This window comes from Falco biarmicus, chromosome 1, assembly GCF_023638135.1.
Source record: "Falco biarmicus isolate bFalBia1 chromosome 1, bFalBia1.pri, whole genome shotgun sequence".
Taxonomy (NCBI): Eukaryota; Metazoa; Chordata; class Aves; order Falconiformes; family Falconidae; genus Falco; species Falco biarmicus.
The window spans coordinates 19,808,857-19,823,469 of NC_079288.1; the positions used below are offsets into that span (position 1 = coordinate 19,808,857).

The 14,613-nt window shown below is 56.6% G+C and overlaps 3 protein-coding genes and 2 non-coding genes across 6 annotated transcripts in view; 4 read left to right on the plus strand and 1 right to left on the minus strand.

Moving 5' to 3' along the window:
- Positions 1-2,153: 2,153 nt before the first annotated feature.
- Positions 2,154-8,692, plus strand: TSR1 (TSR1 ribosome maturation factor). 2 transcript variants are annotated; one of them, XM_056355410.1, is made up of 15 exons: positions 2,154-2,303; positions 2,395-2,498; positions 2,812-3,028; positions 3,107-3,241; positions 3,790-4,217; positions 4,504-4,663; positions 4,992-5,149; positions 5,448-5,650; positions 6,103-6,265; positions 6,488-6,598; positions 6,934-7,066; positions 7,485-7,601; positions 7,898-8,038; positions 8,162-8,236; positions 8,332-8,692. In XM_056355410.1, the coding sequence occupies exons 1-15, from the start codon at positions 2,204-2,206 to the stop codon at positions 8,508-8,510; spliced, it is 2,424 nt and encodes an 807-aa protein (XP_056211385.1). In that variant the 5' UTR covers positions 2,154-2,203; the 3' UTR covers positions 8,511-8,692. The 2 variants fall into 2 exon arrangements, with proteins under 2 accessions (XP_056211385.1, XP_056211473.1); XM_056355498.1 differs by having other exon boundaries at positions 3,790-4,211.
- Positions 5,720-5,812, plus strand: LOC130143985 (small nucleolar RNA SNORD91 family). Its single transcript, XR_008819971.1, has one exon. It is a non-coding gene; the product is annotated as a small nucleolar RNA SNORD91 family (small nucleolar RNA).
- Positions 7,129-7,221, plus strand: LOC130143988 (small nucleolar RNA SNORD91 family). The gene has a single exon (XR_008819973.1). It is a non-coding gene; the product is annotated as a small nucleolar RNA SNORD91 family (small nucleolar RNA).
- A 405-nt stretch (positions 8,693-9,097) lies between the features above and the next one.
- SRR (serine racemase) lies at positions 9,098-11,403 on the minus strand. Its single transcript, XM_056359476.1, has 7 exons — positions 11,176-11,403; positions 10,859-10,994; positions 10,495-10,598; positions 10,302-10,421; positions 10,115-10,189; positions 9,668-9,877; positions 9,098-9,380 (listed from the first exon to the last, which is right to left on the minus strand). Exons 1-7 carry the CDS (start codon positions 11,386-11,388, stop codon positions 9,183-9,185), a joined length of 1,056 nt encoding a protein of 351 aa, XP_056215451.1. The 5' UTR covers positions 11,389-11,403; the 3' UTR covers positions 9,098-9,182.
- An 11-nt stretch (positions 11,404-11,414) lies between these two features.
- The window catches only part of SMG6 (SMG6 nonsense mediated mRNA decay factor), a 115,655-nt gene continuing 112,456 nt past the window's right edge, over positions 11,415-14,613 (plus strand). The window contains 3 exon segments of the mRNA XM_056354174.1: positions 11,415-11,563; positions 12,596-13,830; positions 13,832-14,367. Of these exon segments, the coding sequence (XP_056210149.1) occupies positions 11,470-11,563; positions 12,596-13,830; positions 13,832-14,367 (1,865 nt within the window). The 5' untranslated portion in view covers positions 11,415-11,469.

Genomic DNA, 14,613 nt, shown 5'->3' on the forward strand with positions numbered 1-14,613 from the left:
TTGCCCATGCAAAGTGGGGTCAGCCCAAGACTTCTTGCTGTTTCAGAGGGCAGCAGTGAGGCTGTTTTCGGGAGCAGGAATGTGAGCTCATCCTTCCTGCAATGCAGCTGCTTTTTGGGATTTAGCCAGCACGCGGCAGAGCAGCCTGTGAGCTCCGCTCCTTGTTGCACAGCCTGTCTGGGCTGTGCACTGGAGCCTGTTTTGTCAGAGAAAGGGAGTGCAGAGGTGGGAAGGTGGGTTGGCAGGCTGAGCAGGCTGCCACGGTGTCTTGTGTGTGTTAGAGCACCAGGCTGTGTGCTGTGATAGTGCAGGAGAGCTGAAGCGGGCCCTCCACCTGCAAGGGCTTGCCTTGCTGCAGGCATGTGCATCCCAGCTGCTGGAGGGTGCTTCCCTTGCTCGTGCTGCAGCTGTAACAGTGTTTTCTTGGTAGTTTCTGCTTTGGCAGGAAAAGCTTGTTTTAACCTGCAGTGCTGTCAGCGACAATGAGGTAGCACTTGGTTTTCTGCTCCTACTTGCTCAGCTCGGTGGGTTGTGATTTTTTTTTTTTTTTTTTTTTTTTGGTAGTCTGTGTGGTAGGCCCTGCAGAGCTGTGCAGGTCAGTGAAATACCTGTAAGCTTACGAGGTGTGGATTTGGGGGAATTTTACTTTTACAGGAAGGGCCCAGTCTGCAGTGTAAATTGGGTATTAACTCTTTTTACAAGCCAGAGCAACTCTTGGCAGCTCTGAGGGTTGCAGAGATCTGCAGAGACATCAGCCTGTGTGGTGGGACCCTTCGGGTTGTCTCTGGGTTTCCAGGTTTCTGGGAGACTTGTGGAGCCTGAGGTAGCTGGCTTTGTGATAGGAACCTTGGGCAGAATGTTTCCAGCCTTGCTCCTTTCCCTGATCTTCCTTAAATGACAAGGTATAACTAACTCACAGGACTGTTGTTTTTCTATATTGAGACATATGCTAGTTACTTACTCTTTCCCCAAGTCCTCTCTGAACAGCCTCTTTGTGTCTGGCTCCGCAAGGCGGTGCTGTGGCCGTGCTATGGGTCGTCTTGGCTGATGGACAAACAGACTTTGGAAATGCTGGCAGAAGAGACTTGTGTGCTGTCCTGCAGCCGGCAGATACTTGTATAGAGAAACTTAATTACTACTGCTTAAACAGTGCTTATCTGTCATGGGTCTCTTAATTTTATGTCTTCCTTTGTGTCAAGTAGGACATGCTATCTACATTGCTTTTGGAGTTTGAAAGGTTTCAATAGCCAGCCTGCTTTTAGGGGTAGAAAAGGATCTGTAGGGAACAGCCCACAGCTGACAACCCCATGTTGCTGCTGTCATGCAGATTTCTTTGCAGGGTGAGAAGTGGGGGGATGATGCCCCGAGTTCAGAGGAAGCAGTGGACCTGTAGGAACCTGCTTTTTTCCTCCTATGCAGTTGCTCGGAGTACCAGCTGCCCTGTGTCTCCCTTGGGTTATTGACTTCAGCTTTACTGGCAGTTACAACACCGCTGTAAATGTTTAACCCTATTGCTCACCGGCCCGTGCTTCTGGGGCGCTGTGGACCTAAAGCTTCCAGTAACAAGCAGAGAGCAGTTGTATTCCTAAGTGGTGGCATGGTCCTGGGGCAGGGGCTCTGCCAGCGCCAGGAGGAGCAGCTTTGGCAGCTGTGGCGTGTTTGGTGCGAAGGGGCAGGGTAGGGCAGAGGCCTGGGGCCCAGGAACAGCCGTTCTTGGCTGGGTAATGACTGGCAAGAACCGAGGTGACCAGCGCTGCCGGGAACGAGCGGGGTTGGGCCGAGGCGCAGGAATGTTTCCGCTCCATCGGTCTGCGTGGTGGAGGCGGCGGGGCCGGGCCTGCCCTGGGGCCGGGGCGCGGTGCCGCGGGGCCCGGCGCTCGGGGAGGGCCCCTCCTCAACCGCTTCTCTCCCCAAGACTGTTTCCAGGGCCGGGGTGAGCCCCCTCCCCGCGGGCGGGCAGCTTTCCTCTCCTGTAAATACCTGTACAAAAACCTAATCAATAAAGCGCAGAAGGAACGGCTCTCGCTTCTGCCTCTCATTCCCCCAGCGGCGCTCGGGCACCCCCCACCTCCCCACAGCGGCCGCGGGGCCCGGCCGCGCCCCTGCCCTCACGCCGCCATCTTAGTTTGTGTGCTCCCGGCGTGCCCTGCGGGGCGCCGGAAGTGACGCAGCGGAAGTGCTGCGGAGGAGGCCAGGCGGCAGCATGGTGGCGGCAGGCGCGCACCGGCCCGGGCCGCTGAAGCAGCAGAACAAGGCGCACAAGGGCGGGAAGCACAGCGGGTCGTCGCAGCGCCGCGCTGGAGGTGAGGCGGGGCGGGCCTGGCCGCCTTCCCCGCCGCGATCCCCGCCGGCTCTGCGCGCCGCCCCCCCCGCCTGACCCTTCTCTCCCCGCAGGCCGCGTCCCCGTCAAGGCCCAGCCCCGCCGGCGGCTCCGCGCCCTCAGCAGGGTGGATCGACGGCACCAGGCGCTGCAGCTCCGCCGGCAGCGCAAGGAGGCGGTGAGGGCCGCGGCGGGAGCGGGAAACGGGGCGAGGCGGCTCTTGGCGAGGGGGCAGCGGGAATGGGGCCGGGGCGGGTGGCGAGGGGGGTGCGAGCCTGCGGGCACCGACCCGGTTTGGGTTTTTGCGGGGGAATGGGGAGCTGGGCCGGGGGGGAGGGACGGGTGCCAGGGTCCGTTCCGTTCGGCGCAAGCAGAGCATTGCTGCACCGAGCGGGTGCGGGTGGAGCTGCAGGTGGATCCGGCCTTGATCTCGGGGCCGGGACAGGAGCTGGACTGGGGTTGGGGTTCATGCTCTGCAGCTCTGCCCACAGGTGCTGTTGGAGAAGCGGAGCCTGGGCAGCAGGGACGGGCCTCCACACCTTGTGGTTCTGGTGCCGCTGCACAGCAGGGCTGCAGCCCATGACACCCTCAGCTTGTTGCGGAGCCAGGACTCTGCTGTTGTCTGCGTGGATGATGGGAGAGCTGGTGGCTTTGCGCTTCTCTGCCCCCGACTCAAGCAGCGCTGGCGCTTTGTGACAGCACAGGCAGGTGAGGAAATGCTATTGTTGGTGTGATTCTTGGCTCCGTACCCTGGTAGCCTTAGTAATGGAGGTGTTTTGCGTGCAGGGGACCTTCATGCTGTCTTAGATCTAGCAAAGGTTGCTGACTCCCTCCTGTTCATCCTGGATCCTGCAGATGGCTGGGACAGCGCGGGGGAGCACTGCCTGTCCTGCCTCTTTGCACAAGGGCTTCCTAGTTATGGTGAGCGAGTGAGAAACTTTAAGGGTTTCTGGTGGGGTATAGGTCGAGGGGGTGCCTCATGGGAATTTATTGTGCAGTAAAAAATTCCATATATTAATAGGTGATCGCAGGTCTTTGACCGCTCTGTTTTTGAGCGTAGCATGGTCGGGTGAATGCCATTGTTACGCTGTCTTGTTGTGTTACTGCTGTGGTGGGGGAGTGCTGGAGCTAGAAGGGATGTTCTAGGTTTAGGCCTCTGGGTGTGTGGTGGTGTCACTATTGTCATGGTTATGTAGGTGTGCAGAGCAAAGGGATTCAAAGGCTTTCTTTGCTAAATTCGGTTCCTGGGCCCATATCTCCGTGGTCTCATCTAGTCTCAAAATCTTGTCTCTAAAGACAGGTTTTCTGTCTCAAGGGTTCTTCTGACTATGTGAAACTACCTTTGCACCTTGTGGTGTGAATCTGTTATTTGGGTGCTGATATCCGAGTGTTTTGTCAGTGCTTGGTAAAAGGGATACAGAAAGGTTTACAATCTGATCCTGAACTCTGTTCTATGCACTGTTTGGCAGCTCTTGCTGTCCCAGGAGGCACTGACTTGCCATCTAAGAAGCGGATAGATGCCAAGAAGAAACTTGCCAAAGCCATTGAGAAGCGCTTTCCTGAGGTCAAACTCTTCCCCCTGAACACAGAGCAGGAGTCCTTGCTGCTGCTGAGGCACCTCGCCACCCAGAAGCAGCGGCATCTCGCTTTTCGGGACAGGCGGGCTCACTTGCTCGCATACACTGCCGAGTTTGTGCCTGGTCAGGAGAGCGACCTGGTTGGGACCTTGAAGGTGTCTGGCTTTGTCCGGGGACAGACCCTTGATGTGAACAGCCTGCTGCATATTGTGGGGCATGGAGACTTCCAGATGAGCCAGGTGGATGCTCCCCCTGACCCCCTCTCTTTGAACCCCCGAGTGGTTAAAGGACAGAAGAGGAGTCAGGACATGGAGGTACAGGTGTGTGGGAGGTCAGGGCTTTGCTGTCTTTTTAGAACATAATGTTTCTAAACTTTCATCAGGAAAATACAACTGGGTGTATGTGGTTAGGGGGAGGGGAAAGGGAGTTGTATCAGAGCCAGTAGGCCTGTGTTCTGCCACTGAGCTGAGGTTCCTTGCCCACAGCACTTAATTAATGTTATGTTATGACATAATGAACAAGATACTGAAGGGAGTTTCGCTTCAGACTGGTTGCTAGCTTGAGTTAGGTGTGTTCACAGCTGGGGGCTCTGCTCTTGCCCTTCAGGACGACTCTGTAAATGGTACTGATGAGATGGAGGAAGACATTAAGGTCCTGATGAAGGCAGATCCAAATAAGCAGGCGTCTTTGCAGTCAGAAGTGGTTCCTGATCCTATGGAAGGCGAGCAGACGTGGCCTACTGAAGAAGAACTGCAAGAAGCAGAGGGTGAGTAGCAGCAATACTTCTGTATTTTTTCCTTGTCCCTGTTATGAGTGTTGTTAGAAATCCTCTGTCACTGCGATGGCTGAGGATGGCTGTGAATAAACATGCTAGTTGGGCTTCCCTGCCTAGCCCCATCACCTGACTGGCAGGCTATGTGGTTTGCCTGGCAGGTAGCAGGGTTACATTTTAGCTGCCTTTTCTGGGCCCTGGCAAATTCTGTGCTGGGCAACAGTGATTCTAGTCTAGAGCTGATCTTGGCTGTCCTGGTTGTAAATGTTGCTGAGGGGAAGGAGAATTGTTCCTGTATTAACCATTGGTGGGAATCTTACAGCTTCTCTGAAGGCTAACAGGAGGGTGGTGAAGGTCCCCAAAGGCACATCCAAGTACCAGGCTGCCTGGATTGTGGATGATGGAGAAGAAGGCAGTGAGAAAGATGATGATGAAGATGATGACATCGACGACGATATGATGGAGGCGGCAGTTTCCCAGGTACCTCCAAGAGCTGATGCTGCAGGCAGTCTCCAGGCTGTTACTGCATATTCTAAGACAATCCTGTCCTGGCTTGCTCCATGCAAGGGCACAACACAGAGCCAGGACTTGCCTGGATTTCCTTTGCTAAATCTCCCCCTTGTATCATGTTGCCTTTTTTTGCCTGTTAGATACCAAAGTGAGGGGCTGTGGTGGTATAGCTTGGGTCATGATTCACACACTGCAAGTATAGCAGGGTTTGCAGTGCTGTGTGGACATCTGCATGTGCTCACGGGCTCTGTGCTGCCCTGTGTGTCAGGAGGGGGAAAGCAGTGAGGAGGAAGAGGAACCTGCAGAGGAGGAGTGTGAGACTATGACCATTTCCGAGTGCTTGCGGGACGACCAGTATGATGAGAAGGTGGAGGAAGATGAACAGATGCTGGAGAGATACAAACAGGAGAGAATGGATGAAATGTTTCCAGATGAGGTGGACACGCCACGTGACGTACCTGCCAGAGTCCGGTAAGAAACAGGGTGCTTTGTTGGGAGAGGAGCTGGAGGGTTCCTGTCTGTCTAGTGTGGTGAGATAGGGCAGGAAGCCTGTGATGTCTTAGCCGTGGTGTCTGAACCTGGCTGAAGGATTCTTCTGAAGACTCACTCCTAGGCTCTGAGGCTTCCTGGGAAGGCACTCGCTGGGGGGCAGTGGGTGGGCCTGGGCAGCTCCCTGCAGCAGGGAGAGCTGCATCCTGACCTGGAAGAGGGTGGAAAAGGGCAGAGCCCTGATGCGAGGGCAGGTTGCCTGGGGACTTGGCTGCTGTTTCTAGCTCTCTCAGCACTAGTATCTTTTCTGAGCACTAACGTTTGCTTTGCTCCCTTTGCCCTCTCTGAAGGTGTGAGTCCCTGCGGACCACAGAAGGTGCTGCCTGCGCACCCCAAGTGACGTAGTTTGTCTTTCCTGTTATCTATTCTCCTAGGTTCCAGAAGTACAGAGGGTTGAAGAGCTTCCGGACTTCTCCGTGGGACCCCAAAGAGAATCTCCCAAGGGATTATGCCAGGATTTTCCAGTTCCAAGACTTCTCCCGAACCAGAAAGCACCTCTTCCGGCAAATAGAGAAGGGGGAGACTGAAGGAGCCTCGGTAACTCCCTTTTGCTGGTCTCTTCCCCTACTGTGTTTCCTTGCTCCTAATAGGAAAGACAAGTTAGGTGGCTGGGTGGACCTTTCAGCCAGCTGGTTCTTAGCGTGAAGCCATGAGTTCAGATGATACTGCTCTCCTGGACTCCCTCTCTAACCCAGGCCCATGTTACTTCTGACACTTTTTTGTTGAGAGAAGTATTTACAACCGATCCTCTTTTGGCAGGTTGGCTGGTACGTTACACTTCATGTCTGCAACGTCCCTGTCTCAGTGATGGAGAGCTTCAAAGAAGGAAAGCCCTTAGTCCTGTTTTCACTGCTTCCCCATGAACAAAAGGTGAGTAAGTATGGCCCTGCTGATATCTTGTAGGTGTACAGCTCCTTGTCTGATTCTCTCAGGCTGCATGAGTTGGAGAGGCTCCAGCTGCAGAGGGTTTGGCCTGAAATCTCCTCTCACTGCTCACATTTCAACGTAGGACCTTCCCTTTGGTCAGTGCAGGCTGAAGCTGTCACGGGTGTTTAGGCTAGTGTCTGAGCCTGGCCGAGGTGTCTGCATTGGTGACCAGCAGTTAGGCATTCATCTCTGTTGCAGCATCCCGTTTGCTTTCTGCTCTGTCTGCCACCACTTGCCAGCCCTGCTGGCAGCCCCTCACAGCGCTGCCTCTCTTGCAGATGTCCGTGTTGAATTTCCTGGTGCATCGGCATCCAAGCAACAGTGAGCCAGTGAGGGCAAAAGAGGAGCTGATCTTTCACTGTGGATTCAGACGCTTCCGAGCATCCCCCCTGTTCTCCCAGCACACCTCAGGTTTGTGAGGGACCAGTGGGGTGGCCATGGCTATGCCAAGAGGTGGGGCTGCGGTTTCTAGGGCAGGAAGCCTGTGATGTCTTAGCCGTGGTGTCTGAACCTGGCTGAAGGACTCTTCTGAAGACTCACTCCTAGGCTCTGAGGCTTCCACTGGAGGCACTAAACAGTGGGGAGTGGCTGGCTTGGGGAAGGTGGCTCACTGGTTTGGGCAAGGCCATGGCAGGCTCCACGCAGCGAGCTGGTAGCTCAGAGGGTCACTTTTATTCCCCAATACTCCATGCCAGCAGAAGAGGGGTGTTTATCACCTGTTTTGCTAAAGCACAGAGCCTGTTTGCCAGGGAAGAATGGGCTCAGTGGGGTTTCTTAGAGCTCAGGACTGCTGCTGGCTTGAACTTGACCCATTGCTGTTCTGTCCTAGCTGATAAGCACAAGCTGGAGCGTTTCCTGCGTCCAGATGCTGCTGTGGTGGTGACTGTTTACGCTCCCATCACTTTCCCTCCTGCCTCAGTGCTTCTTTTTAAACAGAGAAGTAATGGTAAGTTGGTAAGTGCTGAGGAGGCGGTGTCTGGGAAACAAACATTTGCAGGCTATTCCCACACCCCACTTTGAAATGCACCTCTCCGGAAAGTATGACTTGAAAAAGCAGCCCCCTTCACACTGTTGGAGAAGATTAACACGTTTCCTTCCCCATTATGACCTGCACCTTTGTCCATGCTGGGGGGTTGCTCTGGACCTGGAACTGTTTGTGGAAGGGGGTTGTGGTGGGGGAGCCGGTGATGGAGGCACCTTCTGTGGCGCTGCCCTCTGATGCATTAGTGACTCTCCTTGCAGGAATGCATGACCTCATCGCCACTGGTTCTCTGCTTTCCATGGACCCGGACAGAATTGTCATCAAGCGGCTGGTGCTCAGTGGCCATCCTTTCAAGATCTTTGCCAAGACGGCTGTCGTGCGATACATGTTCTTTAACAGAGGTATGGCTTGTCTCTGTGTGGTGGGAAGAGGGGATGTGGAAGCAGACCTCCTGCCCCTGCGGTGGTGGTTGTGTTGGTGCAGCAAAGCTGGTTTCTTACCTGCCTTTTATCTTTTATGTCCAGATGATGTAATGTGGTTTAAGCCAGTGGAGCTGAGGACAAAGTGGGGTCGTAGAGGACACATCAAGGAGCCATTAGGTAGGTTTGATTCAATATTTATTTCTGATGCTGCGCAGGATGTGGGCCTCCTGGGCAGGAGAGACGGCTCGTGGCCTTTTCTGCTTTCTGCCTAGGGACCCATGGTCACATGAAGTGCCACTTTGATGGACAGCTAAAGTCCCAGGACACAGTGTTGCTGAACCTCTACAAGCGTGTTTTTCCTAAATGGACTTATGACCCCCATGTTCCAGACCCTGTGCCATGGGTGAGGAGCGAGAATGTGCTGCCAGTGCAGGAGGTAGAAATGGAATGAGTCTCCAGCATGTTTGGACTTTGTGCCTTAGCTCCCTGGATGCTATTCTCAGCCTGTGCGCAGTGAGGACAGCACTGATGTCTTGTTACTGCTCGGGTCTGTACAGGGGTGGCTGTCTCACCAGCTGCTGCTCAGGTACGAGCTACAGCTATTTATTTTAATGGAAAATGTTTTCAAAAACATCCAAGTGCCTCTGTCTTCGTGGTAGCTGGTTGTGGAGGCCAAAGGGAGAGGCTGCGTGCACACCTTGTGTGGGAGCCCCTTGGCTCGCTGGCGCTGTTGTCTTTCCCTCACGCCCTGCCCCAGTGGTGCGTGTGGGGATTTTGCTGCATCAAAGGCAGGAGTTTGCTGGGATTATTGTGATGCTGAGAAAGAAAGGTGAAGTAGCAGCTGGGGAGAGTGACAGCCCAGTTCCCTGGAGGCCTATCCCAGAGCAGGGCAGCTGTGGAGGGGAGAACAGGCAGTGCTTTGTTTCCAGGCCCCCCCAGTAGCAACCCTTTACTGTGGAACCAAGTGACTGTCTCTGTGCTGTAGAGACCAGCACCAGCTCTCCCTCATCCCTCTACAAAAACTCTGAAATGTTTGGGGTTGTTCATCTGTTTTTAGTAGTGCACAAACCAGACTGTACAAATTCAGAGTGAGGTTTCTGTTGCTTGAGACACCGCTCTGTTCTCATTCTGCTTTCCCAGGGAGGTCTGTGAGCCAGGTCAGGGAGCTCAGGTCCACGTTTCCCCCACACAGCACGATGCAAACATTTTCCACATCCCGAGGGACTGCCTGGAACTGTTCCGAGAGCACAGCCGCCACTCCCACGCCAGCTGTTGGCTCAATCAGCAGCTTCATCCTTTCCCACACCAGCCGCGTGGCTTGCTGTCAGGACAGAGCAGCAGCTGTCATCCCAGCAGCAAGTACTGGCTGCTCCAGGGCTGCGGAGGGCACTGCATGTGCACATCTCTCTGCAGCGCCCTGGGAAGGGAGAGCAGAGCTTCCGCTAGCCCTTTCCAGCTGGAGACAGTGTGGGTGTTGCACAGCTGTGGTGGTGTGCAGGGGCTTGTGCTGCCCTGGGAGAGCGTAGGGGTGAGAGTGGAGGGGCAGAGCATGGCTGGAGGCAGCTGCCTGCTGGCAGCTACCGTGAGAAGGGAGCCGGGAGCGTTTACCTTGATTTCTTCCTCTGAGACTGTCAGGACATCATCAACCAAATCCCTGATGATAGGCCATGTGTTTGGGCCGATGCTCGTTTTAACTGCATCTGCGATGGTATCCAGTGGATGAAGGTTGGGGGTCAGTTCCCCTCTTACCTTGGACTGGTAACAGTCATCCACGTTGCGTGGCTCAGCAGCAAACACTTTCACATCTGGTCTCAAAGCCTGTGGAGAGCAGGAAGAGCCACTTGGTTGAAACTAGTGTATGCCTGTCTGCTGCTGCTGTGCAGGCAGGGGGGCAAGCAGGTCACGTTGCTTCTGTGCAGAGCCCAGGCACCCAGAGATTTTCACAACAGGGTGTCCATTTCTGAACAGAAAAGCTGCTGCCTGCCTTGGGAGTCCTGCCCTGCCCTTCCCACAGGGAGATGCAGCCATCGTGTCCCAGATGAGCTGCTGCCTTACCTTGATGGCAACTGCTATTCCTGCAATCATTCCTCCGCCTCCGACAGGAACCACTACTGCATTTACCTCAGGTGCCTGTGCAGAAAGGAAGCGTGAGTGCTTCTGGCACCTCGGGCACTCCTTTTCACTGTGCCCCTGCCTGAGGAGCAGAGCTCCGGGCTGTGACCGGGCTGTGCGTTTTCCTCACCTGCTCCAGCACCTCCAGGGCAATTGTGCCTTGCCCTGCCATCACTGCAAGCTCCTGGTTGGGGTGCACCATGACTCCTCCTGTCTCCTGGACTACACGAGCTGCTGTCTCGGCTCTGGACTAGGGGAAAGCATGGATGGTTGCCTCTCAGTCTGGCTATGCCACTTCTCTGGCTGCTTTCTCCATGCCTTACCTTGTCGCTGGGCTCGCATGGCACCAGTGTGGCACCGTAGCTGCGGATGGCAGCTTGCTTACAGTGCGGGGCTGTCCGGGGCACCACGATGTAAGCAGGGATCCCTGTGTGATGGAAGAGGAGGCAAATCCAACAGCCAAAAAGCCCCAAGCAGCCAGTTAGCGCTGCAGGAGTGGGCCATGCCTTGCCTATGCTAGCTCCTGCAGGTGTTCAAGAGTGGAATGCCACTGCTTATCTCCAGGGGCAGCGGAGCTGGGTGGGTTGGAGCTGCCTCTGCCCAGGAGCCAGCTCGGCACGTACCCCTGGCCCTGTACCTGCTGCCTGGCCCCTCCGAGCCGGGGCTGGAGCTCAGGGTAAGCGTTACCTTCTGCCTGGGCGGCACAGGCGAGCGCCTGCCCGTGATTCCCGCTGCTGTGCGTCACGACAGCCCGGGGCAGCGCCCCTCCAGCGCGCTGGCTTTCCTCGACGAGGCTCCTGACCGCGTTGAGGGCACCGCGGATCTGGAAGGAGAGCACAGGGGCCTGTGCTGCTGCTGGGAGCTGGTGCACAGGGTGCTGCGGGCAGGCTGGGAGCCTCCTTCCTGGCAGCCCCCCGTGCCCTGGGAAGCCTTTCAGCCCCCGCACAGGGGGGCAGGAGCCACGTTGGCTTCGAGGGCTGGGCGGGCAGCGGGTTTCTGCGCACCTTGAAGGAGCCGGTCCGCTGGAAGAGCTCGCACTTGAAGAGTAGCCGCCGGCCGGCCAGGCGGGCCAGGCTCCGGCTGGTGAGCAGCGGCGTGCGGGGCAGGCGGTGGCGCAGCCGCCCCTCGGCCGCCCGGACGTGGGCCAGGGCCAGGCGGGGCGGCGCCGCCATGTGCTCGGTGCTGCGCGGCCGGCGGCCCCGGGGGCGAGCGCGCATGCGCACGGCGGAGCGTTTTGGCCCTGCGCGGCCGCCGTCCGTCGGGCCCGGCTCGCTCCTTCCCCCCCCGGCGGAGGGAAGATGGCGGAGGGGTTGGAGCGCGTCCGCGTCTCGGCCGCCGAGCTGCGGGACATGGTGGCGGCGCAGGCCCGCGCCGCGGCTGGTGGCGGGCGAGGTGAGGGGGCGGCAGGGAGCGGCGGGGCGGCGGCGGGAGGCGGGAGCCGCTGTGTGGGGGCTTCCCCCGCCCCTCGGCGGCACCTGCCCGGGGGCGGGCCGGGCCCCTCGGCCGCGCCGCCCGGCTGGGGCTGAGGTAGGGGCCGGGGCCGGACCGCCGCGCTGGGCCCGCCTCGCCCGGGGCTCGGTTCTCGCCGAGGTGCGAGCAGGCGGACGGCGGGGCAGGGAGGGCAGGGCCCGGGGGGGCTGCGGGGCGCCCCTGGGGAGCTGCGGGCGCGGCTTCCCCCGGCCTCAGGGCGGGCCTGTCCCCCGCCGCCCCCGGGCCGAGCCCCTGGCAGCGCGGTCGCGTCTGGCTGAGGGGCCGCGAGCTGCTGCCGGTCGGGCAAAGCTGAGGAAACGCAGCACGTAACGGCCCCGCTTTGGTGAAACACTTCATCGTGTGTTGTTCAGGCTGTGTTCTCTAACGAGCTGTTGTGTAAACACAGTTATAGAGAGGAGAGAAGCGTTACTGAGTTGTGAGCAAGGGGGGAAGATGCATCTGTGACTCAAACAACCCCTTGGCAGAGCAGGGGGGGCTGTTGGAGAAGGTGGCACCTGCAGGCAGAAAAGCTCCTGCACCAACAGCAGGCAGGGAATTGCTGCCGAAACCTGTAGCACTAAAACTTTATGGCTGGTACTCGCTCAAGTCTGGTGGTGTGCTCTCATCTCTCCTTTTCTTGGCTCATTGTCGCTTTGAGGTAAAACCTGTTGTGGATTTGTGTTTTGTAGGTGGCCGAGGGTTTGGTCAGTTTTGTTGTACCTTAGGTGGCCGAGGGTTTGGTCAGCTTTGTTGTACTTTCTCATTTTCTACTCTTGTTTTGTGGTTTCCTGTAAACCTTGATGTAGATTTTCATGTCTGTTCTCTTGGACTTGCCCTGAAGGGTGGTAGGCTCTTTCCCTTTACTTAATATTTCTACTTGTGTATTTGTCATGATACAGTTTTTTGTCCCTGGCTGGTTTGTGGTGGGAATAAATTTCTTCTGTTTCTCCCCAGAAAACATGAAAGAAGTGAAGGAGCCAAGGCATCGCAAAGACAACAGGCGCCCGGACCTGGAGATTTACAAGCCTGGCCTGTCCCGGCTGAGGAGCAAGCTTGTGCAACCAAAGCACGAGGCCTCAGAGAACCAGAGGAGCAGAGCTGAGGAGGGCAAGGAAGAGGGTGCCAGTGACAAAGGCTCTTTGGGAGGAGGGGCTCCAGTCACGGAGGATTGCAGCAAAGGCAGTGGTCCCAAGCAGAATGGTCCTTTGCAAGAAAATGAAGAGGCAGAGACTAAAGGTGGTCTTCAGAGCCAGGAGAACATGTCCAAGCAGCCTGCTCTGGATGAGTGGTGTTCCAAAACCACCAGGAGAACCAAGAAGCCGGACCAGCAGATCTACCAGCCTGGGAAACGTCTGCATTCAGCTGCTAAAGAACCATCCCTGCGCTCAGCTTCTGAGGAAGTCACCAGTAAGATGGAGCAGCTGAAAGTCGAGAGAGATGAAGAGGCTGAGAAGGGTACTGGAAAGGACAGTAACAGGAAAACCAAACCAAGCAAGGAGGATAGAGAGGGGAGCCAGGTAGGGGAAGGAGTGAAAGCCTCAAGGGGAGAAAAAGGAAGACGGATAGAGCGAAGCGACAGGGTAAGGAGAAAAAGTGATGAGGTGATGCAGGGGAAGCTGGGCTCTACCAAACGGTACTCCCGCTCTGACAAGCGTCGGAGCCGGTACCGCACCTGCAGCACAAGCTCAGCTGGAAGCAACAACAGCATAGAGGGAGCTCCACTTGTGGATGGGGTGGAGAGGCGGCAGGAGCGTGCCAGAGAAAGAGTACGTCCTAGGAAGCAGGTCTCTGCATCCTCCACTGACTCCTTGGATGATGATAGAATCGACGAGGCAGAAGCATATGTCTCCAGCAGGGGTTCGGATAATAAAAAGCATTCAGAGCAGAGTCGAGCTTCTAGGAGTGAGAGCGAATGGAGCAGCAATGGCAGGGAAGTCAAGGGACCCTTTCGAGTCACATTTGACAGCAAAACTATGAACAGGGATATCAGTCTGGCAGATACAGATAAAAAGAAGCCTCTGAAGGCATTTGTTAGTTGCAAAGACTCAGAGCCTTTTGAGGCGAGGAACCAGAGCAGAGAGCCCCAAGGGAGGGGCCGTGGGATTCTGTTCCTGCCTGCCAACACTGATTTCTCTGCCAGCACCGTGGGCTCTCCTGAAGCCAGTCACCCTGGGCCCAGGCTCCTGCTCAGCGGGGCTGGGGGGTAAAGGCCTCCGAAGCAGAGGCCGAGGCGGCACTGCTCGCAGGCTGTGGGACCCAAATAACCCGGACCAAAAACCCGCTCTGAAGAGCCAGACCGCTCAGCTTCACTTTCTAGACACGGACGATGAAGTGAGCCCCACTTCCTGGGGGGAAGCCCGCCAGGGTCAGACATCCTACTATAAGTTCCAAAACTCTGATAATCCCTATTATTACCCTCGGGCCTCTGGTCAAGGCTCCCAGTATCCTTACGGTGGGTACTCCCTGCAGTATCCTATGGGTCCAAGCAATGGGGTGTACCCAGGAGCCTATTACCCGGGGTACCCTCCCCAGGTGGGGCAGTACATGTGTGGCCCGCTCCCCCCAGCTCCTCTGAGTCCTGAGATGGAGCAGCAGATGCGGAACATGCAGCAGCAGGAACTCAGCAGACTCCTCCGCGAGGCTGGGAACCAGGAGCAGCAGCTCAGCAATCTGCTTTCCAGAGACCGCATTAGCCCGGAGGGGCTGGAGAAGATGGCCCAGCTGAGGTTTGTGCCTGTGCTGTAGCGGGGCGTGTGGCAGAGTTATTTTCAGGGTGGACTACTAGAACTGTTATCCAGAGAATGCTGTCTCCTTGGGGATCTGGCATACTGGAGACATCAGCATCTTGGAAACTGGAAGAGGGGGTAGTGGCTTGCTAGCTTTTGATGTACTGGGTCTGTTTTTCACGTGCTAGTGGTATGTGTGTATTGGGAGGAAACTGTGGGTGAAGATACCATTTGCTTGGGCTGGGA